The sequence below is a fragment of the Ambystoma mexicanum genome, chromosome 13 (genome assembly GCF_040938575.1).
Source record: "Ambystoma mexicanum isolate Mex_15411 chromosome 13, UKY_AmexF1_1, whole genome shotgun sequence".
Classification (NCBI taxonomy): Eukaryota; Metazoa; Chordata; class Amphibia; order Caudata; family Ambystomatidae; genus Ambystoma; species Ambystoma mexicanum.
This window is the reverse complement of record NC_090938.1, coordinates 215,901,980-215,927,221: the sequence shown is the minus strand read 5'-3', so window position 1 is coordinate 215,927,221 and position 25,242 is coordinate 215,901,980. Positions and strand designations below refer to the sequence as shown.

The 25,242-nt window shown below is 46.1% G+C and overlaps 1 protein-coding gene across 1 annotated transcript in view; it reads right to left on the bottom strand.

Annotated features, from left to right (window-relative positions):
• The window catches only part of MYBPH (myosin binding protein H), a 223,562-nt gene that overhangs the window by 99,325 nt on the left and 98,995 nt on the right, over positions 1-25,242 (bottom strand). The window contains exons 3-6 of the mRNA XM_069633675.1: positions 24,396-24,563; positions 20,970-21,058; positions 16,568-16,763; positions 5,995-6,134 (exon numbers count right to left, since the gene is read on the bottom strand). Coding sequence (XP_069489776.1) covers positions 5,995-6,134; positions 16,568-16,763; positions 20,970-21,058; positions 24,396-24,563 — 593 coding nt within the window. The remainder of the gene's footprint in view (positions 1-5,994; positions 6,135-16,567; positions 16,764-20,969; positions 21,059-24,395; positions 24,564-25,242) is intronic.

Genomic DNA, 25,242 nt, shown 5'->3' with positions numbered 1-25,242 from the left:
AGTTTCAAATGGTGAGTTGTTTTTTTAAATCCCAGGAGCACATATCTGATCACAAAAGCTATGTATCACGAGGAATGTAAAGAGTGAATGCAGTGCAACCAGGTAAAGGACCTCTGTCAGGGGTGGCAGCTGTGGGGTGCATATAGAACGTATTAGCAGAATATGTTCACTAATGCAAATTGAAGGCGTGATTTCCCCGGTTTTAGCTTTAAGGTTGGATAGCTTGATGAATTCCACTGTTGAATGTTATTAATTTCCCAGCATATTAGATACCTCACTCCAACGAGCTAAAAGAAGGGTGAAACTTGTCAGTGATTATTAATCGTTTTTTGGAAAGCTCTGTCTTTGGCCAACTGTGCGCAATTAAAGCGCACCAGCCTTCAATTTGTTAGGACTAATGTTTCTTTAGGGCATATGTGCATACCTCCCGCTCCACCCTTTGCCCTCATCCTGTGCCAAACCCTAGATGTAGCAATAGAGACAATGTTGAAACGACAGATTATCACAGGACAGGTGTTCTGGACCCTGCACAGCAAAACAAAGAAAGGCAGCCAGCGGAAAAGCTTTATTCCAAAAATGGCAGCTTAAGAAAAACTATTCATCTCTCCTATCAAATTGGAAGGGGGGCCTCACAAAGAGTAGAGTCCCATTCTAACTGAATAGCTTGAAAGGCCTTGACGTCAGGTCTGATTCTGAATCACCTTGTCATCTCATTTTATAATATTTAGACTCTGATTTCTGGAGTCTGGCATCATGATGCATGGACCCAGAATCCCTAGGCTTCCTCTGGGTCAGAGTCATGCCCCATTATCACCATGTGAGTAACCTCACCAGGCTGGTTGCTTGGTGACTGAGCCTTGCTGGTTTCTGAAACTATTTCTAGCATTTTGGAGTACAGTAGTGGCTGTTGCAGGTGCAGTGGTGTCTCTAGAAAGGCTGAGTGCACCCCTTCCATAGAGCCTCCCCTCACCACTTTTACCCTTAATTGCACTGAGCAATGGGTGTCCTGGCACTGGGGCGTGCAGCACCCAGAAACTGTGATTGTTACAGATTCTATTCAGGTGAAATGTGTGCACCTTGCATTTAATGCAGGCTGCAGTTTGACATTCGTACCACAATTCCCCCTGCCAGGAACCTTCCTCATTTCACATACTTTTTTTGCTTTCTTTCAATGGCTAATGTGCTTTTTTCGCAAGGCTACAGGTAGTGGTATTTAGGGCAGGCAGACTGGATGCTCCACCTCAAGAGCTTCTTATATAGAATCAACTTGACTGTTTTAGCTTTCAATGGCCTATCATTTTGGGCATGCCGAAATACTGAATTTTGATGCTACTGTGGTCTAGAGTTTCCCTAATGCTGAGAGAAGATGTTATTATATCACATGCTTATGTATAGCGCTTCATGCTTGAACCCTCCCATTTCTACGTGCAGTAATAACAGTGGAATTACCACCCAATGGTACTTAGTTCATACCCTCAGAAGGATGAATGGCTGATTAGGCGGCGTGAACATTTGAACTTGATAAGTGCAGGCAGCCACATGTCACAGTTGAGCATTTAACTCACTGAGCTATACACGTAGTGCAGATAAAACATTTGGCATATTTGCCCCACACCATCTCCTGACCCCTCCAGTCCTTTTTTAATACAAAATACAACATTAATATTATCGCATTTATAACAAGTGTGCAATGACATATTTGTCCTGCTTCTAAGCACTGTAATAAAAAGTGAAATATTAGGTGTCATTTTATTAAGAAATGTAATTCCCACTGTCAAAGCATTACCAAAGGTTGTGGTATGCACCAGTAAGGGGAAATATTAAAAGTTAGCTTCAATAATTCCATACAAAGGCCCAGAATGATGTAATAGTCTTAAATCCGTGTTGATTTAAGTGTGACTGCTGTGATACTTACAGAACTTCAAACATGCCCCAAGAAGAATCCTACCCCAAGCAGTTTCTTTGCATCCATGAGATATGTACTAATCTAACTAGTTTAGACCATTAGGTGGCACGTGCGCCACCTACAAGCTGAACCTATTGAATTAGAGTACAGATAGGGAGAAATGCATTTGAGGAGGGACACACAGCTTGCAGGTGTTGTTTGGTTATTTGGCCAACCATTAACTGCCCATAGCCATGCTAATCCCTATGGCCGTTCCCATGCAGTTCCTGCCCATCACCGCCCAAAACACCTACTCAAGGGAACTCTTTGTGTTTGCTTTAGTCAAGCCTTACTATCAAACTTTGGACTTGAAGTGCCTGTCCGAGTTTTTCAAAAGCAGTCTTCTTAGTGTTAATGACTTATTTGGGGCTGTAAATTGGCTGCTGGTGTAATACAAATGTCATAACCAGGTCTTCATTCAGCCACTCGATTTATAAGCACTCTGCATGTCCTTCACTGGTCATGTTAAGAACCAGCATTGACAAAGCCAACGGTTTTGGCTTGTGTATAAGTATTCGGCATATGCCAGGCACAGCTATTAAATGGCCAGGCACTTGCACCATTTTGCACCTGCTACCATCAATGGCCCGTTAATACCACTATGACAGTGCCTGGCAAGTGCCTTTCCTATGCTTACACAAAAGCCCAAACTGTTGGTTTTGCCAATGCTTGTTTCATTAAGGGACAGGTGAACTATGTGTGGCGGAAATGGCAGACACATATTACGCCTCCAACCGTATGGAATTCCTAGGAGATCCACCCATCCAAATCCTGACTGAGCCGCGTGCAACATTTTTGGCAAATCAGGAGGCACATCCTGCACAATCTGGTTTGCTTGAAACGGCCATTATTTCAGCCAATCAGAGTGCAGAACATTCCAGCCTGCTAGTCAGGCAAACTGTTTCTCGCTGCGCCCACCACCTGCTCGCCTAACTGAATGGATTCCACCAAACTTTGAGAAAGGGAGGGGGTTTAACCCTGCAATGCCATACAGAAGATTACTATGGTAAGCCTCCCATTTCGGCATCTACTTCTGTGTCAATATGGGCAGCAATTTGGGCCCTTGCTGCCTACATTAATAGGTATCCAGTGATAATGTTGCCAGGGAAATGGCCGCCAGGTGGCGATATTGCCCCCAAAATGCACCCTCAAGAAAATAAAACACGTTCCGCAAATATTCTAGGATTGGAGTTAATAATATATCATTTTACCACTCTTAGAATATTTGGGGAAAGAATTTTAGGGGTTGCGAAAAAAAAGTTGCATACATGGCGACTTTTTCCAGGTGACATTAACACATGGAACCCATTAACAGTGATACCTGAGTTTAGAGAATGTTCTTAAGTACCTGCTCATAGTTTCCGTTACCCTACTTCCTGCCTTTCTTTTGTCCTGCAATGGAGCAGAAATCAGAGCTCCAAAGTTTCTCCTTGTCATGAGTGAAAAAAACATCAATTTCCATTATTTTTCTAGGAATTCTGGGATTTGTAGTTTTCTTAAATTTAAGAATGCAGAACATAGCTTTCTCACACTTTGCAAAGTGAAACTTGTTAGGTCGCAGAAACACACATTCCATTTCATAAACGACATGGCGCCTTGCAGTCCTGAAACGCCACTCACACAACCGTTTTGCATGTGACTGACCCCATCCAATCTTTCTAAGCAATTTCTGAGTCAGTGGCCAATCACGTGATCTCCTGATGTTCATATGAGCCAATGGGCACGGTAGGGCTCTGAAGCCATACAATCATTGGACCGCTTTGACGACATACAAAGTCTGCTAGCAGGCCCAGTGTTTACTGTGCTGCTAAGCAGAGAGTACAGTATCCCCAGCATTAATGAGAAAGTAAGAATTTCTTGGCTTTGCTTTAAAACTTGACTTCAAATTGCAATGGCACAGTCTCCTTATAGAGAGAATAACAGGCTATGTTATGTGATGTTCTTTTTTTTCTTTATATATTTCTTTATAGAACTTATACGTCCAATATAAACAAATAGTTATGTGATGTTCTTTTGTGCCCTCCAAAGCTACATATGCGCTGCCATTTTATCTTAAGCCCCACCATCATCTTTAAGACAACGTGCATCACTAACAAGGCCCTTATAAATAAGTCACCTTCACTGGCCGTAAAACTCACTGTTTTAAGAGGTCAATGCACCCCCAGTAGCAACAGGATCACCTTGCTAGAAAACCAAGAAGTGCAAGAAAGAGAAACCAGGCCTTCTCTTCCTAAGCACCAGGACTCTGGAATAAACGATCTCTGCTTGTAAGGCTCGCCCACACGTTCTTGCACTTCAGGAAGGAACTGAAGACCCTCCTCTTCAAAGAAGACTTTGCCAACAGTGACTGCTGAATCACTGAGAGGACCGCTCTTGATCCGCCCTCCCTCCCTAAATGTTTTGAAATCCTGCCCCTTTTTTTGCATACTGCTTCATTGCTCGCCAGTTAGAACTGTGCAATTGAAATCACAGTCATACATACACATACACAGCTTCAATCACGTTAAGTGGTTAGAATATACAGGCCCCGATTCATGGAATCTTTTGCACGGTTCAAAGTGACTTTGCACTGGTGAAAAGTGAGTTTGCACTGCTGACACAAACCCTGATTCATGGAACTGTGCAAAGTGCATTTTTGCAGTGCAAAGTCATTTTTGCAGTGCAAAATGAACTTTGCACAGACTTTGCACCGCAAAAATACACTTTGCACAGATCCATGAATCAGAGTTACAGTGTTTACAACACAACAAGGGTAGATCACGGCTCGCAATTAAAAAGTGATGCACACCAAAAAATGTAATTCTCCCTTTAAAAGTAATTTATTTGCAGAACAACGAGAGTGTGTTCAATGCCTATCTGAGGATAGCATGCCCACAACCAAAATTAGGCAAATGTCAGCACTTAGAGAATTAAGCGATATTTGAAAAGGAAAACGCTGGACAAACCACCACAACAAATCATTGTGTGTGAAACAATATGATTCTAAAATTGAACAAAGGGCATAAAATAACACATCTATTCGGGCTAGTCGAACTAATTTACTGGCAGAAATATGTCGACCGGTTTCGGTAATTCAATCGCTTCTTGGATTCATCCGGACAAAACGTACATTTGAAGATTGATCGAATTAACCATCAGACTTTAATTTCCCAATTGGTTAATGTAAATAAGTTACTTCCTGCATGTGGCAAGAAAAAGTATATCAATTCAGTTAACCTTCGGTTTCTTAATTGGAAAGCGGACGGTGCTGTGCCAGTTGAGTAATTTCATTGAAAACCATTAAGGAGCACAGAGGCCATGAGAAAAGCAGTGGAATTTACAGACAAAGTGCAGTTTGAATTATTCTATGTGAAACACTGAGCCTATCTTTATTTCACCTAATTTTGCTTCACCAGGGGTAATTTTTGCTTTGAATGAATATTGATTTGTGCCAGTCAAATCCCTTTCACGATCACTAATAACCTGTTCTCGAATGTTCCCAAAACACTTCTGGTCTGAGTGTTTCCTGGTCTTTCTTTCACAGGCAGCTGATAACCGTAGGGTTCTCTACAAACTCAACTCCCCAGGCCGTTCTCTCTTTCTCCTCCTTCTGTTTAGTAACAGGAAGTAATGCCAGTGGTAATGGCGAAGTGGCAGTGGCAAACAGCCGTTGTAGCCCTGGGAGAAACATGAATGCTTGAAAGGCTTTGGACTAGCACAGGCGTCTGCAATCTTTGGCTTCCCAGATGTTTTGGACTGCCAATCCCATCGGCCAAAGCCATCATAGTCAATGGTGAGGGATCATGGGAGTCATAGTCCTAAACATCTGTAGATCCGCAGGTTGTATATCCCTGAACTAGCACATCCAAAATGATGCATGCACTGGGCTCTGTGGTCACCTGTGTGAAGAGGGCAATGAACAATGGGAGAAGACGGAAACATGCACGTTTGCTACATAAATACTTGTGTTATGTTCAAATATGCTTGATAGCTGGCACCTGCTTCACATACGTTGACTGGTGAGTTGTCTATGGCGATGCACAGTTACAGGCCTTGTGAAAGAAACTTACCCCAGTCTTTTTGTCTGATTTCTGGATGGTGTAGCCCTTTATTTCAGAATTGCCATCATCCTGGGGTGCGGTCCACTCCAGAGCAGCGTTAAATCCCCAGACATCAACCAGCTTGATGCTGCTCGGGGGCCCAGGCCGCTCTAGAAAGACAAATAGAATGCAGATGTAGCAGAGCCACATAGAAACTGATACATTGTTCAGGCAATCCTCCTAATGCAAAGTTGCCAGCATGGCCCATTCCAATCTGTAGGTGCTTGTTCAGTCCTGGTATTAGTCTAAGCATTCTGGTACATGTTGTTCTGCTTTCCCCATTATACAACTCATCCTGCAAGTCCCAGAATGCAACTGAAAAACCAGGACTGGATAAGTGCCTACAGCGTGCAATGGATCATGTTGACAACTATGCTAATGATCAACTGAGATTGGTCGAGATCCACCTCTTCTAAGATTCCTTACGCAGGGAGCCATGCCCATGGACCTGGTCAGATCCTATGATGCGGGCAGTGGCACAACACAAAACAAGGGGGCACCCCTGCTAAATGTGGTGCGTGTCCCAAATATTGCCACCAATATGCCATCCAGAGACATGAAGAGGCCTTGGCGGAATGTGGGTGTCCCTCATATAGATGGGGCACCCCCACAGCAGAGCATGCCTCAGAGGTGTCTGTTACGCCACTGAATAATGGGGTTCAGACAATTAGAGGCAGGACCCATGGATCTGTTTTTTTAAAATACATTTTATAGTGATTTTTCAAATAAATAATGAAATCACCAAAACAACATCCCATTCCTCCCCTGCCCACCTCACTGCAAGTCTATTGGGGGGCGGAATCTGGAAAGAAGTGGGAGGTACCCCGGGATGGGAAATAGTCTTTGATCCCGAGCTGCTCCTGCAAGGGAAATGGGGGCCCATTCCATGATCAGCATATGAGAAACATTTTGTGGGTACCACTTTGATGAATGCAAAAAGGGCAATTGCAAAGAAAGTAGGGTTTGCAGGGGCTCCATCTTTGCTTTTTAATACAAATGTGTTTGGTGGAACTTTTGCTCATTGGAGAGGAACCTGGTTGTGAGGACTCCGTCCGCTTCCCTCACCCATTTATCGTCCCACAGTACCTTTTCATTTGTTTGTATATCCATTGGATAGGGCCTGCTAATTGGATTCAGTCAGTCAATACGTTTATTCGGAATAAAAAAAATCCATCAAACTGGCACATTATACACACAGAAAAACACCATCACATAACTGGATACCAACGTTAAAATACACTCTTCTTTATAAAATGAGTTCCAATACAATAAAAACGAATGACAAATACTGAAATCATTTATACAAAATCAGAGAGCTTTCATGGCTGCCTTACTTAAATACATTGATCTTTTCAGAAAGGTCAGCAAAGCCCAAGCCACATAAAGAGGACCTGCTAGGAGGAGAAACAATAAGGCAGGGAAAAATGGTTGCCATTCTAATGGACGCGGACGACCCCCAAATCCTTCTCACATTATCAGGAAACTACACCAAAGACTCGGCCCTACGAAATTCCACATACACCACCATGCAAGCTTGGATGGCGAGCAACGGCCTCTGAATGAACGAGAAGACCGAACGACTCTTGTCGCACCTCACTCGGTACTGAAAAAACTTGAGCCAGAATACACTGCCTTTGACATAGGCAGCACTAAGGTCACTGTGAAGACACTGGGAGTATAATTAGATGCCACCCTCTCTCTCTCCTGCCAAGTTAATGCCATATCCTCTTCTGCAGCTTAGCCAACCAAGCTCCTCATCGCTGCCAGACCATACCTACCTTACCATTGCTTGGCGGTTGTAGGAGCCAGATTGGATTACTGTAATACCCTCTTTGTAGGCACATATTCACACAATTTACAAAAACTCCAGGCTATTCAAAATAATGCCTTACAAGCTGTCCTAAACCTACATAGATATGATCACATATCAGACGCTAGGAAAGAGGCACACTGGCTTCCCATCCGGAAAAGAATCCTATTCAAGATACTTGCTATCACACATAGATGAATATCTAAAGTGCCCTCGCCGTATCTTACCCATAAAATTGTTATGCACCAAACAGATAGGTCTACCAGAACCCCTTACACCCGTAGACTAGTTCAACCAAAGTACAAGCGCACCAGAGCGGGAGACACCAGCTTCCCTGTCCTTGCCACTAAACACGGGAATGCGCTCCCTCAGACACTAACAGCAGAAGAATCCTATTGGGCATTTCGGAAAGCCCTAAAAACTTGGCTATTCACCTAACCACCTGTCACTCACAAATGTCCTCCATGGTTCTAATCTGCATCTTCTCTGCAACCTCTGAAGAATACATGTCATTGTGTTACCTGCCTGTGCTAACATGTAGCTCTGCCAAGTTAAACATTGATGAAATTGCTGGCCCCACGGGCTTCATGTAACTGGTTTCCAGCACCCTGATGCATGAGGGTTTGCGCGTGGTATAGAAAGGCAAAAATAAATAAATAAGTGGCTTTATAAGCTGAGCAGAACAATCCAACATGCATGAGTTCTTCCACAGCAGACAGTAATCAGCAAACGGTCTGTTTTTTTGTGACTCATTGTAAGATATAGCTGTAGTACACCTAGCCGAGTAATGGCTGCCTGCAGTGTGCTGGACCTGATACTCCTTTCTTTACATTCACGCCTCTCGCTAACGGCCAAAACAAACAGATGCGTGTAGGGCTTTTGTTGCACAAGTGGCAGCAGTGTACTCGGGGGGGGGGATGGGCGGGAGGGAGGTGCAAGTGCATTGGATTGTGTCAACAACCTATTCATAAAGGAAAACCAGGGAATTTGTGTTCAGCTAAATGAGAGAAATTGCATTTTGTTGGGGAGCTAGAAATCAAACTCGGGCTAATTATGAACCATCCTTTGGCAGATAATTTCCTCGCGTACTAAACGGCGGACGTTGGCGTTTCGCAGTGGGGGTGATTTACTGGTGATGCAGAATCAGTGTTTCATCAGTCATGCCACTCTAGCATTATTTCTGAGTCAAGATTCATAATAGCATTAACATACCTCCCAGCTCACCGTGTTTTGGAGGATATCTCCAACACAGGCCCTATTTTCACTCTCTCCAACAAGCCCCTGGGGTTCTGAGAACTTTACTGAGTCCACCCATTATGGCAAACCTTTATCACCAGCCAAGCTATGTATTAATCTCCATTAACTTCAATGGCATCACCGGCCAAAAACATCTCGTAGCACCAGTGACACACAGTAGGGTACAAATATAATAATAAAGAAATTCACTAATTGAAAAGAAATTGATCCGAGATTCTCAAATTGTTGTTTGATTCATGGCCTGTGATTCTGTTTCAAATTTTGAAAAAAGTGATGCGCAACCTGTGACCCTCCAGAAGTTTCGTCCTATAAATCCCCTGATCCCTCTTCATAGACTGTACCAACAAGGGCTGATGGGAGTTGCAGGCCTAAATATTTGGAAAGCCAAAGGCTGCCCACCTATGTTTTAAAGTGAAACAGAATCATGAAATATTAAGGGCGTGTTGCCTGTAATGCTGAAAGTGTTCACCCTAGCAAGACTATATTTCTAATATTAGCATTCCTGTCCAGGAAAGAGGGGTTCATTCTTAGCTCTTTCAGTCCCTACATTCATTGAGTTATTAAGCACAGGGCAATTCATTATTCTGAGGTTCTGAAATGTGAGATGGTGTTGGCAGCATTAGGGAACAGAGAGGGGTAAGTGGAATTGGAGGATCATAAGAAGATACATATTAGTTACAGCTCTCCCTTTCAAGATCTACAAGCTGGCTGCCCCTGTCTCCATTCTCAGCTTGTTGAAAGAAGGAACTTTGATTATAATGAGGTTGGCAATCCCTGCTTAACACATGATTGTCTGGTTGGCCAACTCCAGGCTTTGAGGGCCAGGATCCTGATGTGTTTTCAGGATATCCCTCATTAATATTAATGGGGAAAAATGGGCATACATTTAGAATCATTGTATGCAAATGTATCTCATAAATATTAATGAGGGGTATCCTGAAAACCCAACATGGATCCGGCCCTCGAGACCTAGAGTTGGACATCACTTCTTAAAACCACTGGTTTCATGCAAAAGCTCAGTGTTTAGGTTTTCTGCAAGGAGTGCAGCCCAAATTATCATAGCTAGAAAGGAAAGAAAATCAGCACATTTCAACCCTGAAAACCTATAAGGCAAACACATGGTTAACTATAATCTGAATCTGAATGCTGTGCCGGTGCCTATGGCAATGCTGGCCTGGTTCCACTTGCAAAACTATTTCACATGCATGGTTACATGCTTTTTTGGGATCCTATATACCGTAGAATTTTGATATTCAAAAGTGTACAACAGTACTAGGAATCTGTGTTGAGACTGTTGTATACTGGTTAATGGTGTGTAGATCTATTTTGACAGCCAACCAGGAATACCAGGGCAATTTTGCATGTGCAATCCTCTATCTCTTGGCAATTGAGCCCTAAAAGACAGGGGGTTATGCGATGACTGCTTTCCCCTTTCTGGACTCTCCTTTTGAAAGCCCAGGCAAATCGCCATGGTGCAGGGAAATTGGGGTCAGAGTTGCACACCCTGGCCGAGCTAGAGGTTGCAAAAAGGAGATGGAAGATGCACACACCATGACCAAGGAAGACATTATGGACCAAAGGGACATACACCGCATACATCGAGAAAGGGAGAACTATTGTGGTGAGTAGAGGTGGGCACTGTACACCGGAAGCTGTGGGGGACATCATAGAAAGAGAAGGCAGGGGTTACACACACCAGGGTGGAGAACATGGTAAGCAGGGGAAGCTGGTGCACACAGCAGGAGGATACGGGCGCACAGACTATAGTCAGGGTAGGCAGGACTCTTACACAATTGGAGTAGGATTTGATAAGGGCAAGAGCAGTATAAAGGACCAGGCCTGCAAATGCCAGGATAGGAAACGAGAAATTAATGGTTTTATGGAAGCAGGTGGAACACATCGGAGTACATGTGTTCATGGTAAGGGGAGTGTGAGGCGGTACACTGAGAAGGGGTCATAGCAATTGAAGGCAGGGTCTGCACACGTGGAGAAGTGCCACACCAAGATGGGGTCATGGTAAGGGAATGCAGTGTTTACACCCTGGCAAAGAGTCACGATAAGAGCAGACACACACCCGAGGAGGGTGCGGAAGAGGGTGAGATCAAGGCAGGCAGGGGCATGGCCTGCATAACACAGGAGGGAGAGAACGGGCATGGTAGAAAGAGATGGCGCCAATGCGCACCACGAGTGGAACAAGACTATGGCATTGGTTGGCATGATCTGCACCTATCAGGAGGAGAGACGGGTGTCATGGAAGAGGAGTTAGGAGCTGCGTGCCCAAGATGGTGGAGCATCATGCTAAACGACGCCACCAGGGGGAATGTTTGATAAAAGGAGGCAGAAGTTATACACACACTGTGAGGAGTAGGAGGGATCATGTGAAGGGAGGCAGAAGTTATACACACACTGTGAGGAGTAAGAGGGATCATGTGAAGGGAGGCAGGAGTTATACACACACTGTGAGGAGTAGGAGGGATCATGTGAAGGGAGGCAGGAGTTATACACACACTGTGAGCAGCAAGAGGGATCATGTGAAGGGAGGCAAAAGTTACACACACACTGTGAGGAGTAGGAGGGATCATGTGAAGGGAGGCAGAAGTTATACACACACTGTGAGGAGTAGGAGGGATCATGTGAAGGGAGGCAGAAGTTATACACACACTGTGAGGAGTAAGAGGGATCATGTGAAGGGAGGCAGGAGTTATACACACACTGTGAGGAATAAGAGGGATCGTGTGAAGGGAGGCAGAAGTTATACACACACTGTGAGTAGCAAGAGGGATCATGTGAAGGGAGGCAGAAGTTATACACACTGTGAGTAGCAAGAGGGATCATGTGAAGGGAGGCAGAAGTTATACACCCACTGTGAGGACTAGGAGGGATCATGTGAAGGGAGGCAGAAGTTATACACACACTGTGAGGAGTAGTAGGGATCATGTGAAGGGAGGCAGAAGTTATACACACACTGTGAGGAGTAGGAGGGATCATGTGAAGGGAGACAGAAGTTATACACACACTGTGAGGAGTAAGAGGGATAATGTGAAGGGAGGCAGGAGTTATACACAAACTGTGAGGAGTAAGAGGGATCATGTGAAGGGAGGCAGATGTTATACACACACTTTGAGTAGCAAGAGGGATCATGTGAAGGGAGGCAGAAGTTATACACACACTGTGAGGACTAGGAGGGATCATGTGAAGGGAGGCAGGAGTTGCGCACACTGTGAGGAGTAAGAGGGATCATGTGAAGGGAGGCAGGAGTTGTACACACACTGTGAGGAGCAGGAGGGGTCATGTGAAGGGAGGCAGAAGTTATACACCCACTGTGAGGAGCAGGAGGGATCATGTGAAGGGAGGCAGAAGTTATACACACACTGTGAGGAGCTGGAGGGATCATGTGAAGGGAGGCAGAAGTTATACACACACTGTGAGGAGCAGGAGGGATCATGTGAAGGGTGGCAGGAGTTATACACACACTGTGAGGAGCAGGAGGGATCATGTGAAGGGAGGCAGGAGTTATACACACAATGTGCAGAGCAGGAGGGATCATGTGAAGGGAGGCATGAGTTATACACACACTGTGAGGAGCAGGAGGGATCATGTGAAGGGAGGCAGGAGTTATACACACACTGTGAGGAGCAGGAGGGATCATGTGAAGGGAGGCAGGAGTTGTACACACACTGTGAGGAGCAGGAGGGGTCATGTGAAGGGAGGCAGGAGTTGTACACACGCTGTGAGGAGCAGGAGGGATCATGTGCAGGGAGGCAGGAGTTGTACACACGCTGTGAGGAGCAAGAGGAGTCATGTGAAGGGAGGCAGAAGTTATACACACGCTGTGAGGAGCAGGAGGGATCATGTGAAGGGAGGCAGAAGTTATACACACACTGTGACGAGCAGGAGGGATCATGTGATGGGAGGCAGAAGTTATATGCACACACTGTGAGGAGCAGGAGGGATCATGTGAAGGGCGGCAGGAGTTATACACACACTGTGAGGAGCAGGAGGGATCATGTGAAGGGAGGCGGGAGATATACACACACTGTGAGGAGCAGGAGGGATCATGTGAAGGGAGGCAGGAGTTATACACACACTGTGAGGAGCAGGAGGGATCATGTGAAGGGAGGCAGAAGTTATACACACACTGTGAGGAGTAAGAGGGGTCATGTGAAGCGAGGCAGGAGTTATACACACACTGTGAGGAGTAGGAGGGGCCATGTGAAGGGAGGCAGGAGTTATACACACACACTGTGAGGAGCAGGAGGGATCATGTGAAGGGAGGCAGGAGTTATACACACACTGTGCGGAGCAGGAGGGATCCTGTGAAGGGAGGCAGGAGTTATACACACACTGTGAGGAGCAAGAGGGATCATGTGAAGGGAGGCAGGAGTTATACACACACTGTGAGGAGTAAGAGGGGTCATGTGAAGCGAGGCAGGAGTTATACACACACTGTGAGGAGTAGGAGGGCCATGTGAAGGGAGGCAGGAGTTATACACACACACTGTGAGAAACAGGAGGGATCATGTGAAGGGAGGCAGAAGTTATACACACACTGTGAGGAGTAAGAGGGGTCATGTGAAGCGAGGCAGGAGTTATACACACACTGTGAGGAGTAGAAGGGGCCATGTGAAGGGAGGCAGGAGTTATACACACACACTGTGAGGAGTAGGAGGGGCCATGTGAAGGGAGGCAGGAGTTATACACACACACTGTGAGGAGCAGGAGGGATCCTGTGAAGGGAGGCAGGAGTTATACACACACTGTGAGGAGCAAGAGGGATCATGTGAAGGGAGGCAGGAGTTATACACACACTGTGAGGAGTAAGAGGGGTCATGTGAAGCGAGGCAGGAGTTATACACACACTGTGAGGAGTAGGAGGGCCATGTGAAGGGAGGCAGGAGTTATACACACACACTGTGAAGAGCAGGAGGGATCATGTGAAGGGAGGCGGGAGTTATACACACACTGTGAGGAGCAGGAGGGATCATGTGAAGGGAGGCGGGAGTTATACACACACTGTGAGGAGCAGGGGGGATCATGTGAAGGAGGCGGGCGTTATACACACACTGTGAGGAGCAGGAGGGATCATGTGAAGGGAGGCGGGAGTTATACACACACTCTGAGGAGCAGGAGGAGTCATGTGAAGGGAGGCAGGAGTTATACACACACTGTGAGGAGTAAGAGGGATCACGTACAAGGAGGCAGGTGTTTCACACTGCAGGAGGGGTAAGAGAGATGACCTAAGGGAGGCAGGAGGTTCACACATTAAGGAGAGTAAAAGTGATCATGGAAAGGGCACCCAGGTGGTGAGAATCCTGACAGAGAGCAATATAAACACTATCTACACATACAAGGTCGGGTCTTAAGTGCAAAGATTATGGAAGGGATGGGCAGGAATGGAACAGGCTAAGGGATGGACAGCATAGGATGGGGAAGCAGGAAATGCACATACTATGATGGGAATGTAGATTATGGAATGTGGAGGGAGAGAGAGAGAGAGAGAGAGAGAAAGAGAGAGAGGGAGAGAGAGAGAGAAAAAGAGAGAGAGAGAGGGAAAGAGAGAGAGATAGGTTCATGCATTCCACATGGCGGCGTTTGTGGGACATCTGGAAGCGCCATTAGCGGTTCCGTTACGTCGGCGGCCATTTGGATTCAACGGTCTAGTTGTTCCCCAAGATGGCCGCCGCATCTAGTAATGCCGGTCCGGTCCTTTCCTCCTCGCGTTGCACCTTCTACGCTCCGCGAAGGTAACGCTACCAAGTGTGTTTCGTTCTTTGTTTTCGCTTACCTACTGCTATTTTTCTCCCTCGAGTCTCTCGCTCTCTCTTGCTCCCGACGCTGCTCGCGTCCCTGCCATTCAGACCTGTTATCCTTCCCGGATATCTTGATTTTCCCTCCTGTGTTTCCCTGCTGCTTTACATTCTCTTCTTTGCTTCCCGGTCTGGGTTCCCTCCTCTCTGGGCATACTTACCTCGCAATCCTCTTGTTGGAATCTCCCTTGGATCTGCTCCATTATCAGCTCCAGTATCTCCTTCACGCCAAGTTTCTTTTCATCCGGACTCTACTCAACTACACACGTCTCCAACCTGTCCTGCCTGCACACAGTGGAACCAACTAGCAGGGTTTTTTCTGCTGTGTGGCTTTTTCCCTGCTCCGGAACTGGCTCCCGGGAGTCCCCTCTGTCCTGTTATCTCATATACCGACAGCGTGGCATCCCAGGGAGCTCGTCCCTTTTTGCACGATAAAAAGACCAGGAAGAAGATCAAGGAGAGGCAGAGGTTGCAGACTCCAGCAGGAATGAGAGGGGGTTCTAGGAGAGGCAGAGGTTGCAGACTCCAGCAGGAATGAGAGGGGGTTCTAGGAGAGGCAGAGGTTGCAGACTCCAGCAGGACTGAGAAGGGGGGATTCTAGGAGAGGCAGAGGTTGCAGACTCCAGCAGGACTGAGAAGGGGGGATTCTAGGAGAGGCAGAGGTTGCAGACTCCAGCAGGAATGAGAGGGGGTTCTAGGAGAGGCAGAGGTTGCAGACTCCAGCAGGAATGAGAGGGGGTTCTAGGAGAGGCAGAGGTTGCAGACTCCAGCAGGACTGAGAGGGGGGAATTCCAGGAGAGGCAGAGGTTGCAGACTCCAGCAGGAATGAGAGGGGGTTCTAGGAGAGGCAGAGGTTGCAGACTCCAGCAGGACTGAGAGGGGGGAATTCCAGGAGAGGCAGAGGTTACAGACTCCAGCAGGACTGAGAGGGGGGAAGTCCAGGAGAGGCAGAGGTTACAGACTCCAGCAGGACTGAGAAAGATCTTTCTATGGGGAAAAAGAAGCTCCACACACCAGGAGTGTGATACTACTATGTGGAGACAGACATAGCTCACACAAAGAGGGAAACAGGGATCACAACGAATGAAGATCTCGTGGCACACACTGGAATGGAGAACTACTAACACATTGTTCTTTACGAAGACCAATAAGTTATACCACTTTCATTTCACCTGAACCTGGATACAGACCCCACTAACCCAATCCTCAATCTTCTGCTTACTTAAACCCACACAAAACCACACAACCATCTCTCTCCCAGAAATCCGCACGCACTTTACCACACCGCATCAACAACACATAAACTTCACCCACAGCACTCGAGGCCTTCATCCGATCCGATACTAGCACCAAAGCCCAGCACTCGGTGTCAACCGAGCTGAAGCTGCCAACAGCACACCACATCTCCCACTCTCCTTCTCCCCTCCTCCTGACTAACCCTACCCCCACCCTTCCTGTTTACAGATCCGCCAGAGCGCCTGGGGACCAATTCCGTTGGTGACGGTGCGCTATACAAGTACCGATAACATAACATAACATTTACTGCTTAACTACCATGGCATTGTGTCCCAGATCCTTGCTTGCCATTAGAATGCAAATACGGCGATCGGCTTTGGTGAGACAGCGGTCCGGAAATGTATGGGGAATTTGAAACACACAAGTCCCTTACCAATAATTTGGATTTCAATGGTCGCCTTGTCCTCCAGGCTGTCAATCTGTACTGTCACCTCATATTTTCCTGAATCCTTCCGGTCGGTCTTGCGGATAAACAGAATTGTGTCTTGGTCGCTGTTCCGTACACTCACTTGCTTAGGATCCAAGGGCTGGCCATTTTTGGTCCAGCTGACCTGTGGCTTAGGCTTGCCCTAGAAAAGAAGATGACACAGGTTGAAGATCTGGAACGCAGTCATTTCCAAAATAGCGACAGGCAAAAACCAAGTGCAGAGGTAGCCCGTGTAGCAAGCATGGTACAACTTGCTATAACAGAACACAGCCATGTTGATGTAAGTTATTCTAACAAATATACCGTGAACGAGGGAAAGTGCAACTATATTGGTAAGTCAGAACCAATAACCCTATAAAGGCAAACGACATAGCTCAGTGATATGACAGACATGATATGATAGGTTATTTATAAAGCGCTTAATACCCAGAGGTTTCTACGTGCGGACCCGGGGATCAAACCTGTGGTGCTCTGTGTTGTCTCGCTTCCAAGGCAAGCACGTTGCCCCTGAGCTATCCTCCCGACATGATCAGCTTTGAAATGAGTAAATCTGGCTCACGCATGTGCATAGTTTAGAATGAATGACGAATTGAAAAAGAATCACTTCTGAGTAAAAGGTTGTTCGGACAATCTTTTGTCTCTCTCCCTATGCACGTACTCATTTATAGTAGTGAATCCCTTACACATTTCCTTTATTAATTACGAGCTGAAAAACACACTTTTAATATGTTATCAAGAAAAAGGTCTTAAGCGTATGCAAAGGGACCAGAGACACAAGAAAATGCGAAATTTTCCAACTCGGAGTCTAGTCCAACCATCAGAGAATGAATCGTAGGCACAGCTCCTCACTACACACGTATGTTTGCTCACTGTCAGCCCACTGTACATGTTGTGTCGTGTCCAAATGTTTTCATGACATTTTCCTATCCGACATGATTACTAATCATGTGTGAAATAACGATGATGTACGGTTTTGGGGTGACATAGCACTAGCAAACATGAGGAAAGTTATGATGGGTGTTAAAAGGCTTAAAAAAAATAATACATTTGAGCCAATACACACATGCCACAGCGCCACCTAGTAACAATTACTAGAAGTTCACCTCCAATTCAGAGCCACATCAGCATGGCCTTGTGGGTATGAAAAGAAGCTCAAATACATCCCTTTTGCTCCAGGAAATTGAATTGGTATTACAGCCCGTGCTGCTTTATATATAGCTTTATCATCCCAGGACAGACATTTCCCCAGGCAGCACACCCGGTTCCCTGCTTATTAGGGATCATCTGTGCAGTATAGTCTTGGCAGCCTTGTGGTTGCAGGATTGGGGCATGTTTAACAAAGATGAGCAATGTTATGGTGGGTTTATAAAAACTTGAAAAACAGCTTTCATCTGAAATGTGAAAGTAGAATAATCATTTTGAGCCACTGCCCTGTAAGACAAACACCAGTTGCTGCAGCAAAAGGCTTGCCTTTGGGCTAATGTGCATTCCCACAATGCCTTGCTGATATGGCACTGAACTAGAGGTGAACTTCCAGCTATGCTTACTAGGTGGCGCTCTGGCATGTGTGACTTGGCTCCAATAGATTATTCTGCATATATATATCGACTTCAAATTCCAGGCAAGCACACTCGACATGTGTGGCAGTGTTCATGCTTACTGTACATCCGAACATCCTATTCAATCATTCCGATTAGATGTAATAGCATCTCCTCGTCAGCTCTCTGCTGGAGGTCACAAAGCTGGCCGTCTCTGCCCCCTGTGTGTACTATCCCATTCAGCGAACTGACACACTGTTTCGGTTTTAGTTACAAACGGCACACAGATGAATGTAACTGCACCCCTCCACTGGGACCTTCCCTGCTGAGGGCCATCCCATGCACGTAGCTTCAAGATCACATGTTGACACATGAAGCTAAACAGGTCAAAGTGGGCTGGTTAAGTACCCCTAACTTGTGACACGTGTAATGCATGCCCAGAATATTACCACCCTCTGCTGTCCCACTCATTACCTTAACAAAGAAGCACCTGCCCACTCTTGGAACTTCATGTATAGGATGACCAAGATTTGTTCCTCTTTATCAACTTCTGGTGTGCGCCTCCTTGCCCCTTATCTCTCTCTCAAGGTGGCAATGGCTGCTCCTTGCTCCCTGACATGTCCTGTCTATCACAACCTGTTGTGGCCACGCCACTAATCACCTCATAATATGTCTACACTTTTTCCCTGAGCGGCCTGCTCTGCCTCATCCAATCACGTGCACACCTCACCCCATAATGTTTCTGCGCCTTTCACATTAACACCACGCACCACATGTTATAGTCACCACCGTACCTCACCCACCACCTATCTGCTCCATACACCTTAACACAGTGCACCACATGTTATAGCCACTGCGTACTTCCCCCACAACCTATCTGCTCTATTCACCTTAACACAATGCACCACATGCTATAGCCACTGCCATACTTCACCCACAACCTATCTGCTCTAGTCATCTTAACACAGTGCAACACATGCTATAGTCACCACCATACCTCACCCACAACCTATCTGCTCCATACACCTTAACACAGTGCACCACATGTTATAGCCACTGCGTACTTCCCCCACAACCTATCTGCTCTATTCACTGTACCACAATGCACCACATGTTATAGCCACCGCCATACTTCACCCACCACTTATATGCTCTAGTCACCTTAACACAGTGCACCACATGCTATACTCACTGCCGTACTTCACCCACAACCTATCTGCTCTGTTCACTTTAACACAGTGCACCACATGCTATACTCACTGCCGTACTTCACCCACCACCTATCTGCTCTAGTCATCTTAACACAGTGCAACACATGCTATACTCACTGCCGTACTTCACCCACAACCTATCTGCTCTGTTCACTTTAACACAGTGAGCCACTTGTTATAGCCACCACCATACTTCACCCACCATCTATCTGCTACATACACCTTAGCACAGAGCACCACATGTTATAGTCACTGCTGTACTAAACCCACAACCTATCTGCTCTATTCACCTTAACACAGTGCACCACATGTTATATCCACCGCCAAACTTCACCCACAACCTATATGCTCTATTCACCTTAACACAGTCCACCACATGTTATATCCACCGCCAAACTTCACCCACCACCTATCTGCTCTATTTACCTTAGCACAGAGCACCACATGTTATAGTCACTGCTGTACTAAACCCACAACCTATCTGCTCTATTCACCTTAACACAGTGCACCACATGTTATATCCACCGCCAAACTTCACCCACAACCTTTATGCTCTATTCACCTTAACACAGTCCACCACATGCTATGGTCACCGCTGTTCTTCACCCACCACCTATCTGCTCTATTTACCTTAGCACAGAGCACCACATGTTATAGCCACCGCCACACTTCACCCACCACCTATCTGCTCCATTCACCTTAACACAGAGCACCACATGTTATAGCCACCGCCACACTTCACCCACCACCTATCTGCTCCATTCACCTTAACACAGAGCGCCACATGTTATAGCCACTGCCGTACTTCACCTCTTGTGTCTGCACAACACTTCCCATTCTAGATTCTCCCCACAGAGCAGCCCGTAGCATGCCATACATTACATTTTAAAACATTAGCTACATGCTTAGCCACCTCTGCACATTAGGCCATGCGCCTGCATTTTGTAAGCACTTTTCACCACCCTGTATCCCCTTCTGCACATCACATTATATGTCTGCACTAACCACTGTAAAACCCAGCACTACATGGCCTCTGCCAAACATTGTATAAAATGTCCCATTTAACACCTTGTTCAGTGACCTGCACACGTCACCCTTTAACGTGTCTGCACTTTTCAAGTGTAACTCCCTGCACTGCCGTGTCCAGACATTGTTGAACAGAACCCCTTCCCCACATGACAAAATGAACACCTGACTGAGTAAGGGGTCCCGCCACAGAACCACAGTATTAGGGGTTGCAGCTGGATGTCTACATCAGAGTCAGTGGTGTGTCCAGAGAGTGGCCTGGGGTGGCACGTGCTACCCCTGGAATCTGATTGGCTACCCTGGGTGCAACCCCATTACCCTAAACTATGATCATGATGTATGTGTGCGCTCGTACTTCATGTCACCCCCATAAGTCAGTGCCCCACTTGGGCCGCCCCAGTCAAAAGAGTCTGGACGCGCCACTGATCACAGTCACTCCCATGTTCTTTTGCAGATCACACGCAAAGCCTTGGAACACGGACACACTCTACAGGCAGTGCCACTGTAAACGTCACATTGTCAACCAAAGACAGAAATGTCTCAAAGATGTCCAGCAATCCCCGCCGCTCTTACCTGGAAGGGAATGACCAAATTCACGCCTTCACCGACATGCCTATAGTACGTTTGCCTCAGGAAGCGAGGGAGACGGATTTTGGGGCGAGCTGGATAAAAAGGTGAAAAAAAAAGTTACACTTCAGTTCCAAATATTTGTAATGAGGTGACATTAAACATCTGAATTAATTTGTACCTTAAACACACATTAGTTTTGCTGCAGAAGCCCTGCAGTGATTGTATATGATTGCGCTGTAAGGAAATGCTTGCTTTCAACTCGAGCTTAAAATGTCACGTTGACTATTCAGCACTGGCCTAGTTATGACCACAAATCTGCAAAGTGTGCCGGTCAGCAGCCTCCTTATATAAAGGTTTGTGGCCAGAGCATTACAGTGCCGCCAACATGTTCCTAGCATAAAAAGTTTGAATGCCTCAATATCATGTAAACATATAGGGCCAGATTCTCAAAATGTTTTTGGGCGGCGTGCCCCCGCGCTTGCGTCAAGAAAAGGTGCAGCCCATTACACAAAGGAAATCTGAAGGTGCGCCTCCTAGAGGCGCATATTCAGATGCCCTATTCCGCTCACTTTGCGAAAATAAGGGAGTGTTTCTGAACATTTCTACTACATGCATCCCATATTCACAAATGGGATGGCTTTGAAATACGCAGAAAATTGTCACCTTCCTCTGTACATGCCGGTTCCCGATATAGCATTTTGCTATTTCTATCCCTCAAAAAGGGATAGAATTTTTTTTCCTGTTTACATTTCACAATGACGGGCGTTAAAAGTGCACTGGCCAGCGCATCATTTCCACAGCAGCTCAGCCCCCTGGAAGTGTGCAGGTCCTCTTTGTAGATAAGGTAATATGTGCATTTCTGTAATTATTACAAATGCAAAAAGCAATTCCTCTCCACTTTTTTCATTTGGGATCATTTTTAAGAATTTGCCACAATATTTAAAATGTGCTGCCGGGTGTGCATAAGCTCCACCCTGATGCACCGGGCAATAACACTCCATTCCCATTAGAGTGATTCCACCAGGGCTCTCAAGTCGAGGGTACACGTGGATGTCCCTCCACTTTTTCAGAAGTCTCCCCACTTTTTTCAGAGGGATCCTTGACGTGCTAATTTCTGTTGACACCACATTCCATTGGCATGTTAATGAGTCCCCCCACTTTTTTTGTAGAACTTGACCCCTGCATTCCACTCCTGTTTTGCATACTTTCTCCCTATAGCCTAGAAAGAGACTAGAGTGGCATTAAAGTCTTCGTCAATTCATAGGGACCTGGCCATACACAACGAGGACTCCGAATCCACTTCCTCCGGTCCAGGATTTCTGTCCACGCAGCAGTGTGATTTAATCAACACCTGGGCTTAAAAATACCCATCTCCATATCTGCCAGCAGAGCCTGTTGACAGGGAGTGATGGGGGGGCGGGAGGGATGCCGAAGGGATGGAACCAGAGCTTGCAATGGCCATGCGTCAGTGGCGGCCATGCCGGCTACTCTTTTCGCCTAGTGCTTGCTCGCTGCATAATGCAGAACCCAGCCTCTAGCTGACATATCCCTATACAAGGTAGACGAATGGGACAGAATCGCTCATCTCCAGCCTGAGTGCGATGACAAAACGGGAGGCAGGCTTTAAGTGCCACTCTCGGGAACTACTGGGAGGTGAGACCGAGATGGCTGACAGGCCCAGATGGCCGGCTGGCCTAACAGCTGAGGGAGCATGTTCTTGCTTCCCTCCGTAACTCGGTCTTGGAATGTTTTGGGCCGGTGGCAAACACTTGTCCTTATCAGTCTCAGCGGGAGCCAAGTAACCCAATGCTTGCGAGTAAGCATTCTTCCTCCGAAAGGAGTCAGCCCATTGAAGGGGCGCACTCGTTCATCGCGATAAGCATAATGGGAATCCATCTCGAGCAGTGGGAGTGGGTACTGCACCTTTACTACAGTCCATTGGAAGACAATCTTCAGTGCAGCATTTATAATTATACTCTAATGGGAGAGCTGGCGTGACCGCATAATAAGACACACGTTCTATTTACTATCTAGAATTTCATTTCCCGAGTCCATCATATATATATATATATATATATATATATATATATATATATATATATATATATATATATATATATATATATATATATATATATATATATATATATATATATATATATATATATATATGCATTTATAAAGCGCACAACAGCCCTCATTGCGGCACTGTTACAGAAGTCTTACTTAGTTACATAATTGCTTGCAAATACATAAATGTTGCCTAACCCCATGTTGCAAGGCGGCTTTCTTAGTTACATACATATATATTTACATACACATATTAAGGTTTTCAGAGAAGTCTATAATGAAGTAGGGGCAGAACACATTTCAGAATATGAGTTTCAGTGGCAATCATTGGCATATCTTTTAGTCATTCTGAAAAAAAAAATCATTTGGATTTATTCTCTGAAAGATGGAAGGGCCCAGCCCTCAAACTGTCTTAAAATCATTCTCTATTTATAATAGAAATAGAAAAAAGACATTCCACTAAGATAAGGCGTTTACATTCTGTCTGGGGTTATCTGAAGTTACATTTCTTTCTGTGGGGCAATACAGCAGTGTGACACACTGATTCTAATGCTAAGCTAATTTCACACATGTTCTTCGTGGAGACCCTGAATAGCTGGCAGGGTGCTGCTAGTTATGTCCAAGAGGCCTGCCCTTAATTAAAGCTACCCCATGACGCCATGACTCCAGGGGGGGAGAAGGGGCTACGCCAGTCCTAGACTTTGCATTTCCATTAAGTTCACTGTAGTCCACCCAATTCATTTAATTGAAGGGACCTGACACTACAACTCCCAGAATGCAATTCACGGAGAAAGGAAAGACCAGGACTGCAAAATGTTGTTCCCAAAGATATGGAGCCATCTGGTAACTTTACCCGAACCTATTAGTGTGATGCATTGAAAAAAGAAGCGTAACCGTAACAGAAGCGTCTTCCCTTTAGCTCTGTTAAACAAAGCCAAGCACATACACAAGCCCACGCTTAAGTGAATGTCTTTGCCAGGGTTGTCCAACTTCAGGCCTCGAGGGCCGGCTCCATGTCAGATTTTCAGGATACCCCTCATTAAAATTCATGAGATAAATTTGCATGCAATGATTCTAAATGTATGCTCATTTTTGCGCATGAATATCAATGAAGGATATCCTGTTGGCCGACCCTGGTATATGCTTTCATGTTATGCCAACTCGCTCCCTGGCATGGCATGCCCACATCCGTTCATGCTCCGTGCGCGCAAGGGACACGGGCTCTGCCAACAGGCCGCAAAGAACAATATCCTTTTAATAGATAAAGAAATGGCAGCCTCTTGTGCTATGCATCAGGCATGCGGACCCGGGCAGCGCGCAGGAGGCCTGGAATGCGAAGAATGGGCAGCAGGCACTTACCAACGATCTCTCTAATTGGCACAGGTTGGTCCAGGACAGCTGGCACGCTGACTCCCCCGGGGTTTACGGCCTTCACCCGTACAAGAAGCTTGTCTCCCCGGGTCAGGTTCTGGATGTTGTAGCGGTTCGACACACATGGTTCTTGATTGGCAGCGACCCAGGCGTCAGCTGAGGGAGACAAAAGCACGCATGTAAAGCGGAAGATAACAGACAAATGCGCTCTTTACACAGATATATTCACATGTAGATTTCATACGGTGCAGCGTGACAAAAATTGACATAAGACGTAAGTGATAGCTATGCAGGTTAAACCAATACGTGAGAAACTGTAAACAATAAGCCTCTGTTTAGCAACCAGACTCTTCATGAGGGGATAAGCCAAATAAAATATGGGCACATCGAAAATTAAACGTCCCGCGGCATACCCACACAGGCATTAAAATATGCCAAGCTCGCTGCGGTTGCACCTTTTTCTACCTATTGCATTACCTTGAAATCCAAATGAAGGCCTCAGGCATCAGCCCTGCCATTCTCAGTGAAGGGGATCTGAACTATTGATCCGAACTATGCTTGTGCTCTTTCCCCTGCATCCTGAGCCGTCTCGGCACGCGGTGGAGACCAATCGCGGAATCAACATCCCAAGGAACCCAGGAACCCATGAACCGTCCAGGTTTGCACGTGCTTCACCACAGTAAGCAGTGCACCTGGAGTTACCATGGGTACAGGGCTTCTGGGCTGGGTCCATGCGAGAAGCCCTTGCGCTCTCTTCGGAATATTCACAATACTCACAAACATACAATTCTGCATCGACGATTGAAGATTGGTTCACTGGCATTGCTAATACAGC